The following is an 18412-nucleotide window of genomic DNA, read 5'->3' as shown; positions in this document are numbered from 1 at the left end:
CCCCCTCTCCTGTGCCCCAAAATATCTGCATTTTGAGTCTCAGTAATTGTTATTGATGGTATTAAGAAAGTCATATATATATATATATATTATTAATATATGAGTCAAATAAAATCTTGGTACAAAATGTGTTATCCCCAGATCAACAGTACCCATTTCACCTGGGAGCTTGTTAGAAATGTAGAATTTCATCCCTATTAAGTCACATTTGCATTTAACCAGCTCCCCAGAGATGCTCAAATGCACACTCCAGTTTGAGAAGCATGGCTGTAAAATAATTATTTCAATTCATTAATTTAAAAGTTTGAATCTCCAGATATATTATCACTATTATTGAATGGGCATAAAATTAGAAATGGCATATATGTAGTTTCCAGTTTTAAGAAGTATAAGAAATATAAACGTACAACTATTGTAAAAATCGCACTTCTGCTACATAGTCACATTGAATGACAGAATGATAAACATATAATTTTTCATTTGTTCATTGACATTTCTCTTAAAGTTCAATTTATTTGGTAGCCATGAAAATATGGTACACAATTTACCACTGACTTGAAGATCCCATCCCTTTTACAAACAAATCAATCAAATGTAAACTAGAAGGGAACTTTTTAGCCAAAAGGTGAAAGACTGTGCCTGAAAGCAAAAGAAATCTGACACTAAAAGAGAGAAAAAAGAAGTAAATGCAAGTTTCCCTGTCACTTGTCCATGAACTACCCTTATGTTCTTACCCTATTTCGTTCATTCCAGCATGTTCAGTCTTTTGCCCTGCAACTGATGCAGTAAGAAAGCACTGTATCATAGCTCAAATAGCAGATATTTTTTCTTTTTCCTTAGTGGTATGCAAAATGTTTTTTCCTACAATTGATGGTTGCTTGAATTCAGTGAAATATGGTACTTCACACTCACTAACCAAGTATGCGGACTCACACTCCTTTCAATCATCCAGCTCACCCCAAAGGATTCTTCGAACTTTAATGACTCCCTTAGCCTTATCATCAGCTTCTTTACTTCCTTTCAGTCTTTAAAACCACAGCTAGATACTAATGATTAGAACTAGTTCTTCATATTCCTCCTATACCTTTTAAATTCCAGCACTGGAAAAACATGCTTAAGAAGAACTGACCCAGAGTGAAAGGGCCAACTGAGGTGGTTTCAGGCTCTTTCTATTCCAGATGTGATGATGGGCCACCTTTCCTATCTGTAGTCATAGATCGTAAGTGCACCAGCATGCACACAAACTGAATCAGGTCCACAGAGTGATAGTTTTCAATCATCAAAATACATGCCTTGCAGAGTACTGCTAGAGATCTTAAGACAGCGTAACACCATTGTTTTAAATTCGTAATGAAGAAACTAGTATTCCTTTAATGACTAACAGGTTCTGCAGCACTGTAAATATAACATAACAAAAGGGAAACTGAATGTAGTAATTTCTGTTAAATAAATAGCTAAGACCTCATGGAGGTAAGGGAAGAGTAACAAAGAAAAGAAAAGGAGGAACATGAGAAGGAAGAAGAAATAGAGTAGGAAAAAGAAAGAGGAGGAGAAGGAGATGGAGAAGAAAGAAAAAAATCTTTAGTTATGCTAAAATTAGTGCAGTATAAAAGTGATCTAGGTCTTTGGAGTCATAAAGACCAGAGTTTGAATGGCTCCTCTGCTACTGTGATCTTGGGCAATTTACTTCATTTTTCTAAGTCTTAGCTTCCTTATTCATAAAGTAGGGATAATTATAGGGCCTACTTCTTGGGTTTATACAAGTATGTAAAGCACTTAGTACCTGGGACACAATAAGCACTCAATATCTTTTGATATCTATATCTACCTATTTAAAATTGAGTGTTAATATGTCCTAAGCACTTTGCTAAGCATTTGAAATAAGTGTATTTATCTATCTAATCCAATCTACTTATGTATATTATCTTATGTATGTATGTCATGTACCCTATCCACCTAACCATCCATCTACCCACCCACCCATCTATCCACCCATCATCTATTTTATTCTCTTCATTTACAGGGAAGGAAACTGAGGCACAGGAGATTAGATAACTGCCTAAGGTCCCACGATTAGTAGAAAAGGTAGAAAAAAAATCTTGAGTCTTTGGCTTCCAGTCAATTATTTTTTAATTGATAACTACTTTTTGTCAGACTAAAGGTAATTTTTAATGTATATTAATATTTGCCTTTTGATCTCTAGAATGGGCAGCCTGAGAAGAGTACACGTCTGGAAGACAAATGAATTACTCATTTCTGGCAAGGAATGTCAGGATTGTTAACAGACCCTATGTACACGTTAATAGACTCATACAAAAAAAAGTTTGAATTACGACTTTCTTACCTGGTCCATTAAGAAAATCTTTAATTTGTAGCATTACAAGTGAAGGTGGAATACCACTTTTGCTGTCTATTTCTCCAGGTACTGTCTGCAACCAAACTGTGCAGTAATCAAGGGCTTCAGGCAAAGTCTTCCCAGGATCTGAAGAGGCAAAATTGAAATTAAAAATGTCAATTACAACACAAACATCAATTTTGGTGTAAGAGTTTGAGCTGATAAGCAAGAGGAAAAAAATGGTTAAAATACTGTATGTAACCTTCATTAATGCATTTGTTTGTATACATACAGTACACAAATACTTGTATGAAGAAAGAGACGCTCTCTCTCTACAGGTAGAATGACAAAACCATGTTTTCCAGAACCAGGCCAAAGAGGAAAAGATATTTCAAATCTTAACTCATATCATCTTTGAGTGAAGGTAAAGTTTCTGTACTCTGAGCTGCTGACTGTTAACAGTTGAATAGATTTTTTTTTTTTTAAATGGGATGTTGGAAACAAGTTGAAGAAAAAAAGGGCAACCTTTTCAGCTTAAAAAGAGGCATATACATGTTCAAAGATGCAGTGGATTAGTACTACTTAGGGGTTATTTGATCTGTTTCAGAGTTTTACTGACATTACAATCACTTTTACTGCTAGCCTTTTGAAGTTAACTTCAGTAGCTTTCCCATAACCTTCTTAAATGATAAAATTGGTCAATCTTTTAATAGTTCCAATTATGACTAAAAGTTGACTTTTTTCAGTTTTGACTTTTTCTATTAAATACTGTGTATTTTAAACTTTTTTTAAGGTTAATATTGTATATATTTTGTAAGGTTTCATTCAGCTATTGGTGATGGCAAATGGAATTAGCTTTTTAATGCTTGGCAATCCACAGTTTTTATTGAAATAGCTCTTTAAATAAAAACAACTGCTGTGTCTTGGCATACAATATAGTAGGCTTTTAAAAATCTTCTAAATATTCACAGTTTTTCTTTAGTTTCAGGATTGTTTTACTCTCTGGGTTTTAATGGCCTCTGAATGTCAATTTTATAGGGATGTTCTTGCCATAGAGTCCATCTATTCCATTTTCAGTTGATTTGAAATGTGTTATTAAAGTGTTATTTATTTTAGTTTTTATTGATTGGATTGCTTTCAAGAATAGCATTTACATACTGTGTATTATATTCAACATATGGTTACATAGTATTACTGTCATATGTGAACCGGGCATATAAATTCTGCCCTGGAATTTGTATTTCTTGACCTTATCATGTGATCCTTATGAAATTTGGCACATATGAACCTTTATGTGATTTCAAAGAAAATACTGAAAGCAATTGATCGTGACGTTAGATCTATGTGGTAAAGATCAAACACTAAGGTAGTGCATTCTTCTCTTTTTATATGATCAGTGAATTTAAAGCAGTGAGAATATGTATAGTAGATCCATAGTAACACCATACTATTCTGTCTTTCAAATATAATGGTCAAGTCTGGTGAAAGGATGGCAAAAAGTCTGTTGCTGGTAGGATCTATAATCAGTTTGTAGGTACTATGTAACCTGCCAGGACCTGAGGGTCTACTTCTAGGTTTCAGCTATGTAGCCATCATCAAGAAAAAGCCATTATTATCAAATAAATAATACTGTGCCAGACCTATATGAGGAGACATAATTCTTCATTTTGAAGATGATACAATCTAGAGAGAGAACAATGATCTAATGGAGAAAACAGATATAAGTGATGTAGCTAAATAAATAATGAACAGACATGAATTAAATTGATATAGAAATATTAATATCATGTGTAAAAAAACTGGCAAGTAAAACTTCGGATGATAAGTAAAACAATTTATGAAAATCACGTATTCAAACTTGTATGGCAGAAAATGATATTATGAATATATAAAGAGTTCGTATAATCAATATAGATACTAATAGAAAAATGGGTTGAGGATAGAATAAGCACCTACTTAATGAAGAAAATAAATAATGAGTAAAGAAAAACAAATGGCATAAAACAGTTAAAAATATAAACATTAAGAGATAGTACATCTTAGCAATAATCAAAGGAAAAAATCTTTAAAAATAAGTAGAATTTTCTACGTATCAGGCCAAGACTAAAAAAATTGATAAAGCCTATGTAACACACACACACACACACACACACAAATTCACTGTAGAACTGTTTATCATAGCAAAAAGTAGAAAACACCTTAGATGTCCATCAACAGATTAATGTTTAAATAAAAAATGATAATCCATACAATGTTTAAAAGAATCAAAAACATTTATATGTAATTGACATAGTAAGACAGCCATTTTATATTGTTAATAGTAAATAACAAAGCAGGTTGAGTATTTTTTTCATTTATTGACCATTTAGGATTCTTCTTCTAAAAATAAGTATTCATTTTTCTATTGGGCTCTTTTTCTTACTAATTTGTAGGAGCTCCTTATATATTACAGGTGTTAATGATTTGTTTGCAATGTGTAGCAAATGTTTTCTCTTGGTATGTTAGTTGCCTTTTAACTATATCCTGATGCTTTTTGCATGCATATTTTTTTCTTAATAGATGTGGTAAAAAATTATTAACATATCTTATGGATTTATCACTAGGTTGATTATATATTTTCCTATAGTTTCTTGAAGCATTTTTAAAATTTTATTTTTACCTTTAGCTGTTTAATCCTTCTGGAGAACACTGTTTTATGAAAAATAGGAAAAAACTGCTCAGTCTCACTGTTAATTAAGCATACCCAAATTAAAGCAAGAAATACATTTTTTTTCACTCAACAGATTAGCATAAATTTAAAAGATTGGTAATATCTTGTGTGTGGGAGGAGGAAAAATTGATCCTACCATGTATGGTGGATAAGAGTGTAAAGAGGGTTGAAACGAGTGTCTACCAAAATCCTAAATATCCATGCCCTTGTAATCAGAAAGGACACTGTAGGAATCTATCTTAAAGAAATAATTAAGAATACACAGAAAATGTCCAAAAGAGTTGACTATAGTATCATGTGAAATATTAAAAATCTAGAACAAAATAAAACTAAATATCTATCTATAGAGAAATGGTAAAATAAATTATGACTACATTGTGAATACTTCATAGAATACTATGCTGCTGATAAAAAGAAGGGAGTGAATCTGATGTACTGATATAGAAAAGCTTTAAGCTGTCCTGTTAAGTGAATAAAACAAAGAAACAGATCACCAGCTTTAGTAAATTCAAAAGTAAAAGGCATATCTGCATACATACATGCATACATACACACATATCTATATATACTTTTTATTCTACTGGAAGACAATCATCTTCAGGATGATCCTAAGCTCAAACTGATATATGGACCTATAATTTATTGAGAGCTGAAGAAAAATAGGACTACATACCAAACATTTACAAAAATTAAAATAAGAAAAAAACACTTCAAAGGACATTTGATTCCTATCTTCATCAAGGTATAGACTGGGGGAGCAGCAAATTCTGATGATGTGAATGAGAGTTTTCCAAGTAGGGGAGATGGGTTTTACGCAGGTTGCAGTGTAAAGTTAAAGGGCCTTGCCATCTGGCACCCAGCACAGGAGTCTGCACTGGGGCAATTAAAGAGGAATGGGACTTAATAGAGTCAGAATAAACAATCTGGCAATAGTAGGAAGGAGAATAGGAATTACGAATTAAAGAAAATGTAAAAGTCTAGGAAAGGTATCCAAGGAAGTAAAAATTTCAATGACTATTTCCCAACGAAGTTTTACTGGTCTAATGATATTATTGGTTTAATATTATTACACCCCTGGTTTAAAAAGTACAGCTGCATTTAGAGGGCTGCTAGAAAAAGAGAATAACTGAAATTAAGAACACTGAGGAAAATACAGGTTCATAGTTGATGAATACTGAATGTATGACAGGGCTGGTGGCTACTCTCCTAGTTTTGGCTAAAATCTCTACTCTGGATATGCCTGTAGTCACTGTGGTGAGATGAAGCAGCAGTAGTAGCAGAAACATATGTCAGAATCCTAGAGAATAGCTCAGGTTTGTAAGTCACTATTTAGTCCCTCTTGCCCTAATGGCTAGATGATGTGGGGCATGACTTCTAGACTTCCTGAAATGTCTTCAATTTAGCTTCTCCTGAATTCCATCATCAGACGTAGAAAATAGGACTCATATTACACATTCCTTGAGGTCAATATAGTTGGAAAAGCACCAGATAAACCAAGATTAAAGGAGCCTGTGAATATAATACAAATGGAGTGACAAATAGGGATGACTTTTTCATACTGGAGGCTCCTTTAGACTTCACCAGTTTTCTTCTTCATACTCAGCGAACACCTATTTACTTAAGTACAGGAAGCTCTCAAAAGAATAAGCTCCTGCTGATGTTGATGAGCACGTTTACATTTACGCTGTTGTCCCTAAGCCTAAGAAACAGGAGAAAGCCATATCTTATCAGGAGTAACAGAGTGTGGGAAATGGGTCAGAACAAATGACAAACTGCTCACAGCCATAAATCTTGTTCAAAGTCACTTAGAATTCACTTCAATGAGACATTGGTATTGACAAAATTATTTGTTTTTCTTCTGGGTTGACCTGGACTCCAAAATAAAATACTTCATCATATTATGTCACAAAGAACACTCAAAGGGAAGATTCAGAGTCTCAAGTCCACTCCCAGATGGACTAAGGTACTCTTGGCTTTTATAGAGACTTGATACAGATTATATTCTTTGTGCTGGTAGATTACTTTGCTCTTCTTCACAGAACTTTCCTTTCACTTAACTGCTTGGGAGGTCTTCCTCTGACTCTGATAAAGTGATTTTTGTAGTGCTGCTCATTATTTTTATTTTTTAACCCTTAGCAGATATTCACAAAGTATGTCTTTGCTTAACATTTGAATTATATAAAATATAACATGACTCATGTGGCCAAAATGAAACTTTAAAAATGAACTTGTTTATTTTCTTTGCAATCTTCTACTTAAAAAAAATTTATTTTCCAAGCTCATACAGAACAGCTGAGTGTGAAGATTTTGTAAGCTTCCTGATTACTCTGCTTTGTTCTACTATGTGGCAGGATATTTCTTTTTCATAAATGAATTCATAAGCTGAATTTCTGGAAAGGTCCCAATGAGGAGACATTTTCCCACAGATTTCAGTGAGAATTTCCTCATTTTAAGATTGACATAATACTGAACATATAATGAAGTCCAGTTACTTTTATAACAGATACTTCTGTCTAGTTAATTTTATACAAGATACTTCTTTTCTTTTGCCATATGAGTAAAAAATTTGAATTTTAAAAAGCCTTGTGTCACAAGAATCTCTTTATTTGAAAGCTAAATATCTGTTATAAAGAGAACTAGAGTGAGACTCCAAACCAACATCATTTTCTTCCTCATTTTCCCCTCCTTTCTGTGACAGTTACTTTTACCAACCACAGGTTTACAATGGAGTTGATAATGCATACCTGTTTCTCCTTTCTCTTGGCTACTTTTGTGCTCAAGAACACCTCTAACAAGTGAATTGGTTAGAGAAGGGCAGCAGGAGAAATTAGCCCAACAGTTATTTTCCCTGAAAGTTCTAGGCAATGTTTTCACGGAGGAAGTTGTAAGTAACTATAGTCATAATAATGTTTTTGACTCTTCGATTCAATTTTCTCATGATACCCTGGGTCTTTTACATTCTATGGAACATGAGTGCTAACTTAAATATGGAGCAATGTCAAGGGAACAAAATTTTCCCATGATGGAGAGTTCTTGTAAATTTGTGTTACCAGAAAAAAATATTAATTGAAATTTGGGGGACAAATCCTGAAAAATAAACTTTTGATTAATTGGGTTTTGGTGTACCTCACTTTAAGCATGTTTTCTTCAGTAAGTCATCTTATTCCTGGTATTAGCTTCTTGCTGTATTAATGTAATCTTGTTGCTGCTTGCAATCCTGGCTAACAAAATCTTTCTCGATATTATCAACAACTTTTTTTTTTTTTTTTTTTTTTTTGCGGTATGCGGGCCTCTCACTGTTGTGGCCTCTCCCGTTGCGGAGCACAGGCTCCAGACGCGCAGGCTCAGGGGTCATGGCTCACGGGCCCAGCTGCTCCGCGGCATGTGGGATCCTCCCGGACCGGGGCACGAACCCGTGTCCTCTGCATCGGCAGGTGGACTCTCAACTACTGCGCCACCAGGGAAGCCCCTATCAACAACTTTTGAAATTATATCATGCTTTTTCAAGCCTACGGATGCTAATATTAGCATTACTGATGATATATAATTAAAATTAATGTGTTCCCTAAACTATTACTGTAGATTTAATTTCAGCAACTTTTGGCTTTCATGCCATATTGCACTGAGTTTTCTTTCTCCCCCACTCCTCCCCGCCTCCCCCAGCACTGAGTTTCCTTTCTCGAGATTTACTTGTCTCCATTTTACCAATTCCAGAAAGTTCGGAAGGATCTACTGTTTAGTTTTTTAAAAGAAAAACAGACTATATATTTTATCCACTTTTAAAAAAGTTTTCAATGCCCTGTTATTATTAGTCACAAGCATACTGAAGTCTGTCATAGGTAATGAGCCCAGGCCTATCCCAGGCTGCCACAGAACCAAAGTGGCATCTATGGCTGCTTACGGAGATTGGTTCTCTTTGGCCTGAGGTATCCAGAGCTGTCATGTCTATGAAAGAGCATTTAAGTGACTTTTGATTAACTCTTGAGGGACAACTGACAGGTGATAAGATACTGTCACATGCAAGAGGTTTGTGAAATAGTTTATCACTGGCCCAGGACTTACTGAACAAAGACTTTCTTTCATGGAGCTTTCTAACATTTTGTTCTATAGATGAGTTTATATCACTTTATAACACAGGAAAAAATGTAGGGTAATGAAAGAACATGAGGTACACAAATCTCGGTATAAATCCTGACTCCTTAAACTGGGTAAGTTTAATTTTAACTTCCTTGAGTCCCAGTTTGTTTCCAAAATGGGGATAATAAACTAAATTGTGGGGATGTTGAGAATATTATATTAGATAATATATGCAAGTGGTTTGTATGGGACATGTCATGGTAGGAGTTCAATAAACAGTTACTATTTTGTTTCTTAAGCACAAACTCTAAACAAAATAGGAGTATGTGTGTGGTATATCTTTCAAGTGTCTATTCTTACTTTTTTGTTTTTTTTTAATTTTGAAAAATCTTTATCACTTATCTAAAATCAGAGGAATATAATATAAAAGGTAAAAAATAAAAAGCTTTGTTTATTCATGGAAATTACACTCAATTTTGATCTTAGAAGCCAGTAAACTTCTTTATATTTAACTTTTAAAATAATAATTATTGAGGTTTGAAATACTAGTCAACCTATTTTACTTCCCTATCAAACACTTTTGGCTAAGGAGAAATTATACACCTGACAACTTCTCTGCATTTTGGTCCTGATAATTATCAGAATTATATTCTCACCTTCTTTCTTATCCTTTAGAAATACTTTGCCTACATATGAGTCAAGGATGTAAATAATCTGCAAGCCAAAGGTGACTGCTTTCCATTTTTTAAACTAGAAGTTAGAGACTCCTTTTACAAAGGTATCTGAGTATATCAACCTTCATACAAAGAAGAGATTGAAATGACACTTTAAAGTGATTTATAAGTAAACATGGTGAGTCCATCAGGATTTCAATTTCACAGGGCTTTCTTTTTTAAGGAAGATCAAGAAGAGTTCATAACTAGCCAGAGTAGGGAGGGAGAAAATACCTAAAGAGGAATTAGGGTAATAGGCAAAGGCTTGGAGATTCCCTACTTTCCCTTCCGCTCTCTGACTTCATTGACAAGACGTTCCTAGATGATTCTTTAGCTGAATCCTTTTATAACCAGCCAAGAATACACAAAGGTTTTCTTTAACAGAAATTGAATAAAATTTAAAGGAAAGCATTTTGGGAGGGTCTATTGTACTAAATCAATTTGCCTCTATCTATGAAATTGATATGGTTACATCTCCCAAGGGCCTCTTTCAGAAGCCATGGTTGTACTTGGTTTTGGAATGCTCAAAAACGGTTGGAAGAATAACTCCCTGCAATGAGTGGTTACTTTCAGAATAGTCACCTTCCAACCACTGTACATGTAAAAGGCAAAGCTACAGGTTTGCTGAGTTTCTTATGTTTTTCTGTATTTATTTTATGATCCTTAGTTTAATGGCTATCTTATTATTATTATTTTTTTAATGTAGCCACAGAAGCAAATGTAGTCCATGAGGGACTTCCCTGGCGGTGGTTAAGGAATCCACCTGCGAATGCAGGGGACACAGGTTTGATCCCTGGTCCAGGAAGATCCCACATGCCGCGGAGCAACTAAGCCCTTGCACCACAACTACTGAGCCCGTGCACCTAGAGCCCATGCTCTGCAACAAGAGAAGCCACCGCAATGAGAAGCCTGCGCACCGCAATGAAGAGTAGCCCCGTGCACAGCAATGAAGACCCAATGCAGCCAAAAATAAATAAATAAAGTTTAAAAAAAAAAATGTAGTCCATGAAGCCTCTACAATACCTGAAAATTAAATTAGATCCATAAAACACAGTAACAATGCAATGGTATAACAGCAAAATCAACTGAGAAACCAGTTCTAAATTGCTATGGATGCAAGGTCAGTGCCACCATCTCCTTGTCAATATCTAGGCATTTGACTAACTCCTTAAGTGTTTTTTCACCTCATAAGATGTGACAGGAAGGGGAAGAGGAGATTTCCTGGTTTGAAATCCCAAGCCTGGAGCCCATAGGAAGAGAAAGAGGAAAAGATTAAAATGGCTGCTGGCATGTGTAATCATCAGTGTCCATTGGTTCTTATTTTTAGAACCAAATCTTCCATATCTTGCTAGAAGAAAGTGCATTCTTTCTACTTAATGATGCCAATCAGCAGATAATATGTGAAATATCATTTCAATGAATTCCTTGTATTTTCTACGCTGTTCTGTGTTGTTCCTGATCTCTTTCCTATTTTGTTACTTTCATGTTAAATTCTAATGTGGGTTTCAGATATTTTATATGACGTCTGATTAAAATTAAGAACAAGGAAAGAAAGGGTGCTGTCCAGTCAAAAAAATGTAGTCAAATAAATTCAAGGATGATCAACTTAACCCCAACTTAAGTCTCTGCTCTAAGTCTGGGTTCTGTAACACTGAAAGCCAATCCAGTGGCTATAAATGATTCCTGCCATTTTTCCTTCACTTTGAGTAAATGTTGATAACTAAAATCGGTGTTAAAAAGGGCCAGAACACTAATCTTTTTATCATGTCCAGAAAGGAAAGTCTATTAAACTCTCCCTTCTACTGCTAATAACTATTGAAGTCCCAACTTATAGCTGAGTATTTCATAGTTCCAAGGTATTTCATAAATATTATCTCATTTGGAGCTCAGACTAAACCATTAAACTACAAAGACTAGGTATTATTATAAAGGTATACCTTGTTTTATTGCACTTTGTTTTATTGTGCTTTGCAGATATTGAATCTTTTACAGATTGAAGGTTTGTGGCAACTCTGTGTTGAGCAAGTTGATTGGTGCCATTTTCACAAAAGCATTTGCTCACTTTGTGTCATCACATTTTGGTAAGTTCCCAATATTTCAAATTTTTTTATTATTATATTTGTTATGGTGATCGGTGATCTTTGATGTTACTATCATAATTGGTTTTAGGGCACCACAAACCATGCCCATATAAGATAATGAACTTAATCCGTAAGTGTTGTATGTGCTCTGACTGCTCCACTGACTGGCCATTCCCCTGTCTCTCTCCCTCTCCTCAGGCCCCCCTATTCCCTGAGATACAACAATATCGAAATTAGGACAATTAATAACCCTACGGTGGTCTCTGAGTATTCAAGCGAAAGGAAGTGTTGTACATCTCTCACTTTAAATCAAAAGCTAGAGATGATTAAATTTAGCGAGGAAGGCACATTAAAAGCCCAGACAGGCCGAAAGCTAGGCCTCTTGCACTAGTTAGCCAAGTTGTAAGTGCAAAGGAAAAGTTCTTGAAGGAAACTGAAAGTGCTACTTCAGTGAACACATAAACGATAAGAAAGTGAAACAGCCTGATTGCTGATATGGAGAAAGTTTTAGTGGTCTGGATAGATGATCAAACCAGCCACAACACTTCCTTAAGCCAAAGCCAAATCCAGAGCAAGGCCCTAATTCTCTTCAGTTATATATAAAGGCTGAAAGAGGTGAGGAAATTGCAGAAGAAAAGTTTGAAGCTAGCAGAGGTTGGATCATGAGGTTTAAGGATAGAGACCATCTCTGTAACATAACAAGGTGAAGCAACAAGTGCTAATGTAGAAGCTGTAGTAAGTCATCCATAAGATCTAGCTAAAATAAGTAATGAAGGTAGCTACACTAAACAACAGATTTTCAGTGCAGACGAAACAGCCTTATATTGGAAGAAAATGTCATCTAGGACTTTCATAGCTAAAGAGGAGAAGTCAATGCCTGACTTCAAAGCTTCAAAGGACAGGCTGATTCTCTTATTAGGGGCCAATGCAGCTGGTGACTTGAAGTTGAAGCCAATGCTCATTTACCACTCTGAAAATCCTAGGGCCCTTGAGAATTACACTAAATCTACACTGCCTGTGCTCTATAAATGGAACAAAGCCTGGATGACAGCACATCTGTTTACAACATGGTTTCCTGAATATTTTAAGTCCACTGTTGAGACCTATTGCTTAGAAAAAAAGATTCCTTTCAAAACATTACTGCTCACTGACAATGCACCTGGTTACCCAGGAGTTCTGATGGAGATGTACAATGAGATCAATGTTGTTTTCATGCCTGCTAACACATCCATTCTGTAGACCATGGATCAAGGAGTAATTTCAACTTTCAAGTTTTATTATTTAAGAAACACATTTTGTAAGGCTATAACTGCCATAGATAGTGATTCCTCTGATGGATCTGGGCAAAGTAAATTAAAACCTTCTGGAAAGGATACACCATTCTAGATGCCATTAAGAACATTTGTGATTCATGGGAAGAGGCCAAAATATCAACATTAACAGGAGTTGGGAAGAAGTTGATTCCAATCCTCATGGATGACTCTGAGGGGTTCAAGACTTCAGTGGAGGAAGTAATTGCAGATGTGGTGGCAATAGCAAGAGAACTAGAATTAGAAGTGGAGCCTGAAGATGTGACTAAATTGCTGCAATCTCATGATAAAACTTTAACGGATGGGGAGTTTCTTCTTATGGATGAGCAAAACAGTGGTTTTTTGAGATGGAATCTACTCCTGGTGAAGATGCCATGGAGACTGTTGAAATGACAACAAGGGGCTTAAAATATTACACAAACTTAGTTGATAAGGCAGCAGCAGGGTTTGAGAGGATTGACTCCAATTTTGAAAGAAGATCTACTGTGGGTAAAATGCTATCAAGCAGCATTGCATGCTACAGAGAAATCGTGAAAGGAAGAGCCAATCAACGTGGCAAACTTCATCGTTACCTTATGTAAAGATACTGCAACAGCCACCCAAATCTTTAACAATCACTATCCTGATCAACACAGAGGCAAGACCCCACACCAGCAAAAAGATTAGAACTCGCTAAAGGCTCAGATGATGGTTAGCATTTTTAGCAATAAAGTATTTTTCAAGTAAGGCATGTACATTGTGTTTTAGATATAATGCTATTGCATACTTAACAGACTACACTATAGTGTGAACGTAACTTTTATATGCACTGGGAAACCAAAAAATTCTTGTGATTTGTTTTACAGCAATATTTGCTTTATTGTGGTGGTTCTAGAACGGAACTCACAATATCTCTGAGGTATGCCTGTACCTATTTTAGAGATAAACACTAAGAAATTTAGTTATTTGCATGAAAGAGCCTTGGCATTAGAGCCATGACTAAAAGTAGAAATTTCTGATTTCCACTCCCAAACCCTTCCCCATACATAAATCCCCCCCACTGGCTGGGTTCCTTCTTATTTAACTTTCTCACCACAACTCTCCCTGAGTGATGTACTAGAGTGCCTCCCATTTAAAAGACCTACTTACTTGCTGAGTCCTGTCAAAGCAATAATTTCATTTCACATTACTACTGGCCAGCAAGAAACGTTCCTAGCAGCTAAATTTTCAGATAAATGTTCAAGTTGTGATCATTATGACATTAAAGTCACAGGTTAATTCTAAGCCTTTCCAGGGACATTAGCAAAACTGTTAATTCTAAAGAGACATGTAATTCAATCCTTCTCTTAAAGTCACAAGAACTAAATGAAATCAAGATATGATTTATGAGGTGTTAGAAGCCAGTTTATGATTTTCTAACTGTTGGTTTACTTAAACGTCTTCAGCACATTTTCTGCAGACCTATTCATGAAAGAGTAAAGAAGCCAATTATTATAACTGAAAATTTGCAAACTACACAATATCTATAATGGCACTGAAATGACATGAATTTTTTTTTTTTTTGGCTGATTACAGCCCCTATTTTAAACTCAGCCTAAACATATTAACAATGATGAAAAAAGCAACAACCACCATAACATTAACAATTCACTGAGCTCTATGTTGCACACTTAGCTAAGAGCTTCATATACATCGTTTAATCCTCGCAGCAACCCCAGGAGGTTGCTACCCGTATATCCCCATATTAAAGATAAGGAACTGAGGCTTAGAGAGGTTAAATAACTTGTCCAAGGTCACACAGCTGTATGTAGCAGAGCATGGATAAGAACTCACAACTAACTCTAAATCTTGACCTCTAAATGAACTCTATTCCATGTTTGCCTCTTAATTGAATCTGAAGCCGTATCTGTAACATTTATAAAACTAGAAAATGAAGGAAGTGTCCCATACTAGAGGTATCATGACATGGGTGTTTCTAACCTACACAGAAGTTGTGTCATAACCTGCTTTTTTAGAAAGATAAGTTCTAATCAACCGTAATTTCTGTATTTTAGTTTAGTTGATGTTTGAAAAATTACAATAAGATAAAAAGGTTGCAAGAGGGCAGAAGCAATTGTTTTCAAATTAGTTTGTTAGTCCCTAGCACCCATTAACGAGTAATAAGATGACTGTGTACTGAGGGAGCAGTGGGTGGGGGTAGCGAAATCCCTCAGAATGGTTCAACTCCTTCACAATTGACCAGATGGCACAGTCATTTCTTCAAAAACAAACAAAAAGCCCCAAACAAACAAGAAGAAAAATGACTTTTTGAGGCTGCCTTGGGCTGCATAGTCAAGATATGAGGCAATTTCAAATCTGGACTCCATTACCTTAAACAAAACAAATACCAATTTTTAAATATTTATAAACACAACTAATACGATTATGTTAAAACAACTACATACATCTTTATTTAAATGAGAATTGCCAATAATACAGCTGCTACATGTAAAGGTGCTGGCAGAAGATCTCATTTCTGTTAGAGGTTGCTCCAAGTTAGAAGGGCATGGAAAAAGGCCATTATTTTAATATTTTAAAAAGAAACCTGTTAACTCACAGATAAACTATCTACTTGGACTAGATGGAAAATCATTTATAGGTTATTAGTATTAATAGTCATAAAAGAAATTGAAGTTGATAATTTATACTTCAAATAATTTGCCATTTTTTTAAATTATGGAGAGTAACATGAAACACTTGCAAGTATAGCTGGTATAATTTAAGATCACTAAATTATGCAGATTGGGGACTATATTAATGACACTTTCAAAATCATAAGCAATTCTCATCATTCTTATTTCACTTCAGGTTTCTAAAATAGATGTAGATATAGGTATACATAAAGATTCCATTTTATTCTGGGTAGCATCCCATGTAGAATTAGGTTTTTTTAATATATATGTGTATAAATGGTCTTATAAGAAACACACATATGTCTATATAGTCACATGTGCTGAGAAGGCAGATTGACATGAGGAACAATGAGTTTCACAGCATTTCCTCTTCTAACGTGATTTTATAATATATGAAAGAATATCCCTAAGGAACACATTGAGAGAACACTATTACCACCCTTTGAGTATTTGGGTATGTTCTTTGCTTAATGGTGACATGGGCAGAATCAAGTTAATACTGACAACTCCCTGGGAGCAGTAATTATTCATTACAATATATTTAACTGATCTGTGCTTATAGATGTAAAGATATTAAAGTATCACTTTTGGAGGAAATCCTGTATTAAGTTTCTCAGAAAACCATGCCTCCACTAATGGACCAGAAAATATTTTTATTATTTTAAAATTGCAGGATTTCTGGTGCCAGCCAAAATTGAAATAAGCTCAGTACAGCCCATCTCCCATGCTGCTTAAATGAAAACTCAAGAAAAAAGACAAAACACAAATACCTGACGACTCTCAAAAGTAAACAAGAGCAATGCAGACTGGGGAGGGGAGTTAAACTTGCAGATATGATCCAATAGTGGTGAATTTTCTATTTTGTTTTGTTTCAGTTTTCCTCTTTTTCCTTATAACTTTGACTTGAGAGTGAGTCCTAAATTGTGGTGCAGTGATAGCAGGAACAGCCGAAAGTCCAACAGAAACTCTGTCTGGAAGATAAGACCCCTGTTTTCAATACTGTTGGGGAAACCAGCTGCTTTTTAGTTTTCTTTTTTCTCTCCTAGTTTTGCCCCAAGTGTGGGCTGTGTGTGTGTGTGTGTGTGTGTGTAAAGTTGTACAATGCAGTGGCTGTGCTGTGGTGGCAGTGACACAAGCATTTAAGATATTATGGAAGAATTACAACTGTGTTTCATGAGCTAAAGGTAAACATGCTTGAAATAAATGGAAATATAGAAGTTCTCAGAAGAGAAACAGAAACTACAAAAAAATAACCAAATGGAAATATTAAAACAGAAAAATCCAATAGAAATTATCCAATATGAAGAACAGAGAGGAAAAAAGAACAGTGAATGGAGTCTCGGGGATCTGAAGAGCAATGTAAAAAAGCTTAACTTTGGAGTCCCAAAAGGAGAGTAGGAAGATTGGTACAGAAAAATATCTAAAGAAAGAATAGCCAAAAAGTTCCTAAATTTAGTTAAAAAAATATTTACAGAGTCAAGAAACTTGGAGAACCTCCAACAGGATAAATTTAAAGAAATCAAGCCAGACACATCATATAATAAATCTCAGGAAACCAAAGATAAAGAAAAAAATCTTGAAAGCAACTAGAGGAAAACAACACATTACATATATGGAAACAAGGATTGGAATTACCATGAATTTCTCATCACAAACCACAGAGGATAGAAGAGAGTGGAACAATATCACTGAAGTGCTCAAAGAAATGTCAACCTAGAATTCTATATCCAGCAAAAATATCATTCAGGAATGAGAGACAGAGAAAATAATACTCCCAGATAATGGAAAACTAAGAGAATTTGTTGCTACAGACCTGCTCTAAAAGAAATGCTAAAGAAGTTCTTAATGCTGAAGGAAAACATACCAGAGGAAAACCCGGAACTTTAGGAATGAAGGAGGAGCTCTGGACATGGTAAATTCCTGGGAGAAATATAAAACGTACTAGTTTTTTCCTCTTTAGTTCTTTAAAATATGTAAGATTATTGAAACAAATGTCAAAATCTTATCTGGTAGGATTTTCAGTATGTGTAGATGTAATATATATTGGGGAAGGGTAAAGAGACCTTTATGATTGTAAGGCTTTTACATTTTCTTGGAGTGTTAAAATATTACCACTAACTAGACTGACTGTGAAAGATTAAGCATATATATTGGAAACGTCAGAGCAACCACTAAAATACATTACAAAGACACACAGCCAAAAAGCAAATAGATAAACAGAATACTAAAAATTATTCTGAATTGCAGCTAGGGAAAAATCTATTACTACTAAAAAAATAAAATGAAGAGTAGTCCTATATCATTCCTCAAAATCCTAGCAGTTTTCCTTAAACCATCCCATACAAATGATACTAAGCTTTTCTAAATTGTTTCTCCGGAAGTAGAACTTACAGTTCTTACTTAACTCTACTTAACTTCAAGCGTTTCACAAGCTCTCCATGTCATGAAGATCCATATCCTGTTAAACGTTCATCATTAGCTATAATAAGTATAATTACTAAATGATGAGAGATGCCTGAAGGCTGAAACTGGGTC

General features: G+C 35.0%; 1 protein-coding gene across 8 annotated transcripts in view; it reads right to left on the bottom strand.

Annotated features, from left to right (window-relative positions):
- VPS13B (vacuolar protein sorting 13 homolog B) overlaps positions 1 to 18412 on the bottom strand; it is an 802268-nt gene that overhangs the window by 216203 nt on the left and 567653 nt on the right. For all 8 annotated transcript variants that reach the window (XM_049700204.1, XM_033438214.2, XM_049700207.1 and 5 more), the window contains one exon: positions 2345 to 2482. In XM_049700204.1, coding sequence (XP_049556161.1) covers positions 2345 to 2482 — 138 coding nt within the window. The remainder of the gene's footprint in view (positions 1 to 2344; positions 2483 to 18412) is intronic.

This window comes from Orcinus orca, chromosome 17 (assembly GCF_937001465.1).
Source record: "Orcinus orca chromosome 17, mOrcOrc1.1, whole genome shotgun sequence".
Lineage (NCBI taxonomy): Eukaryota > Metazoa > Chordata > Mammalia > Artiodactyla > Delphinidae > Orcinus > Orcinus orca.
Note: the sequence above shows the minus strand (reverse complement) of the source record. Positions and strands in the feature narration are given on the sequence as shown.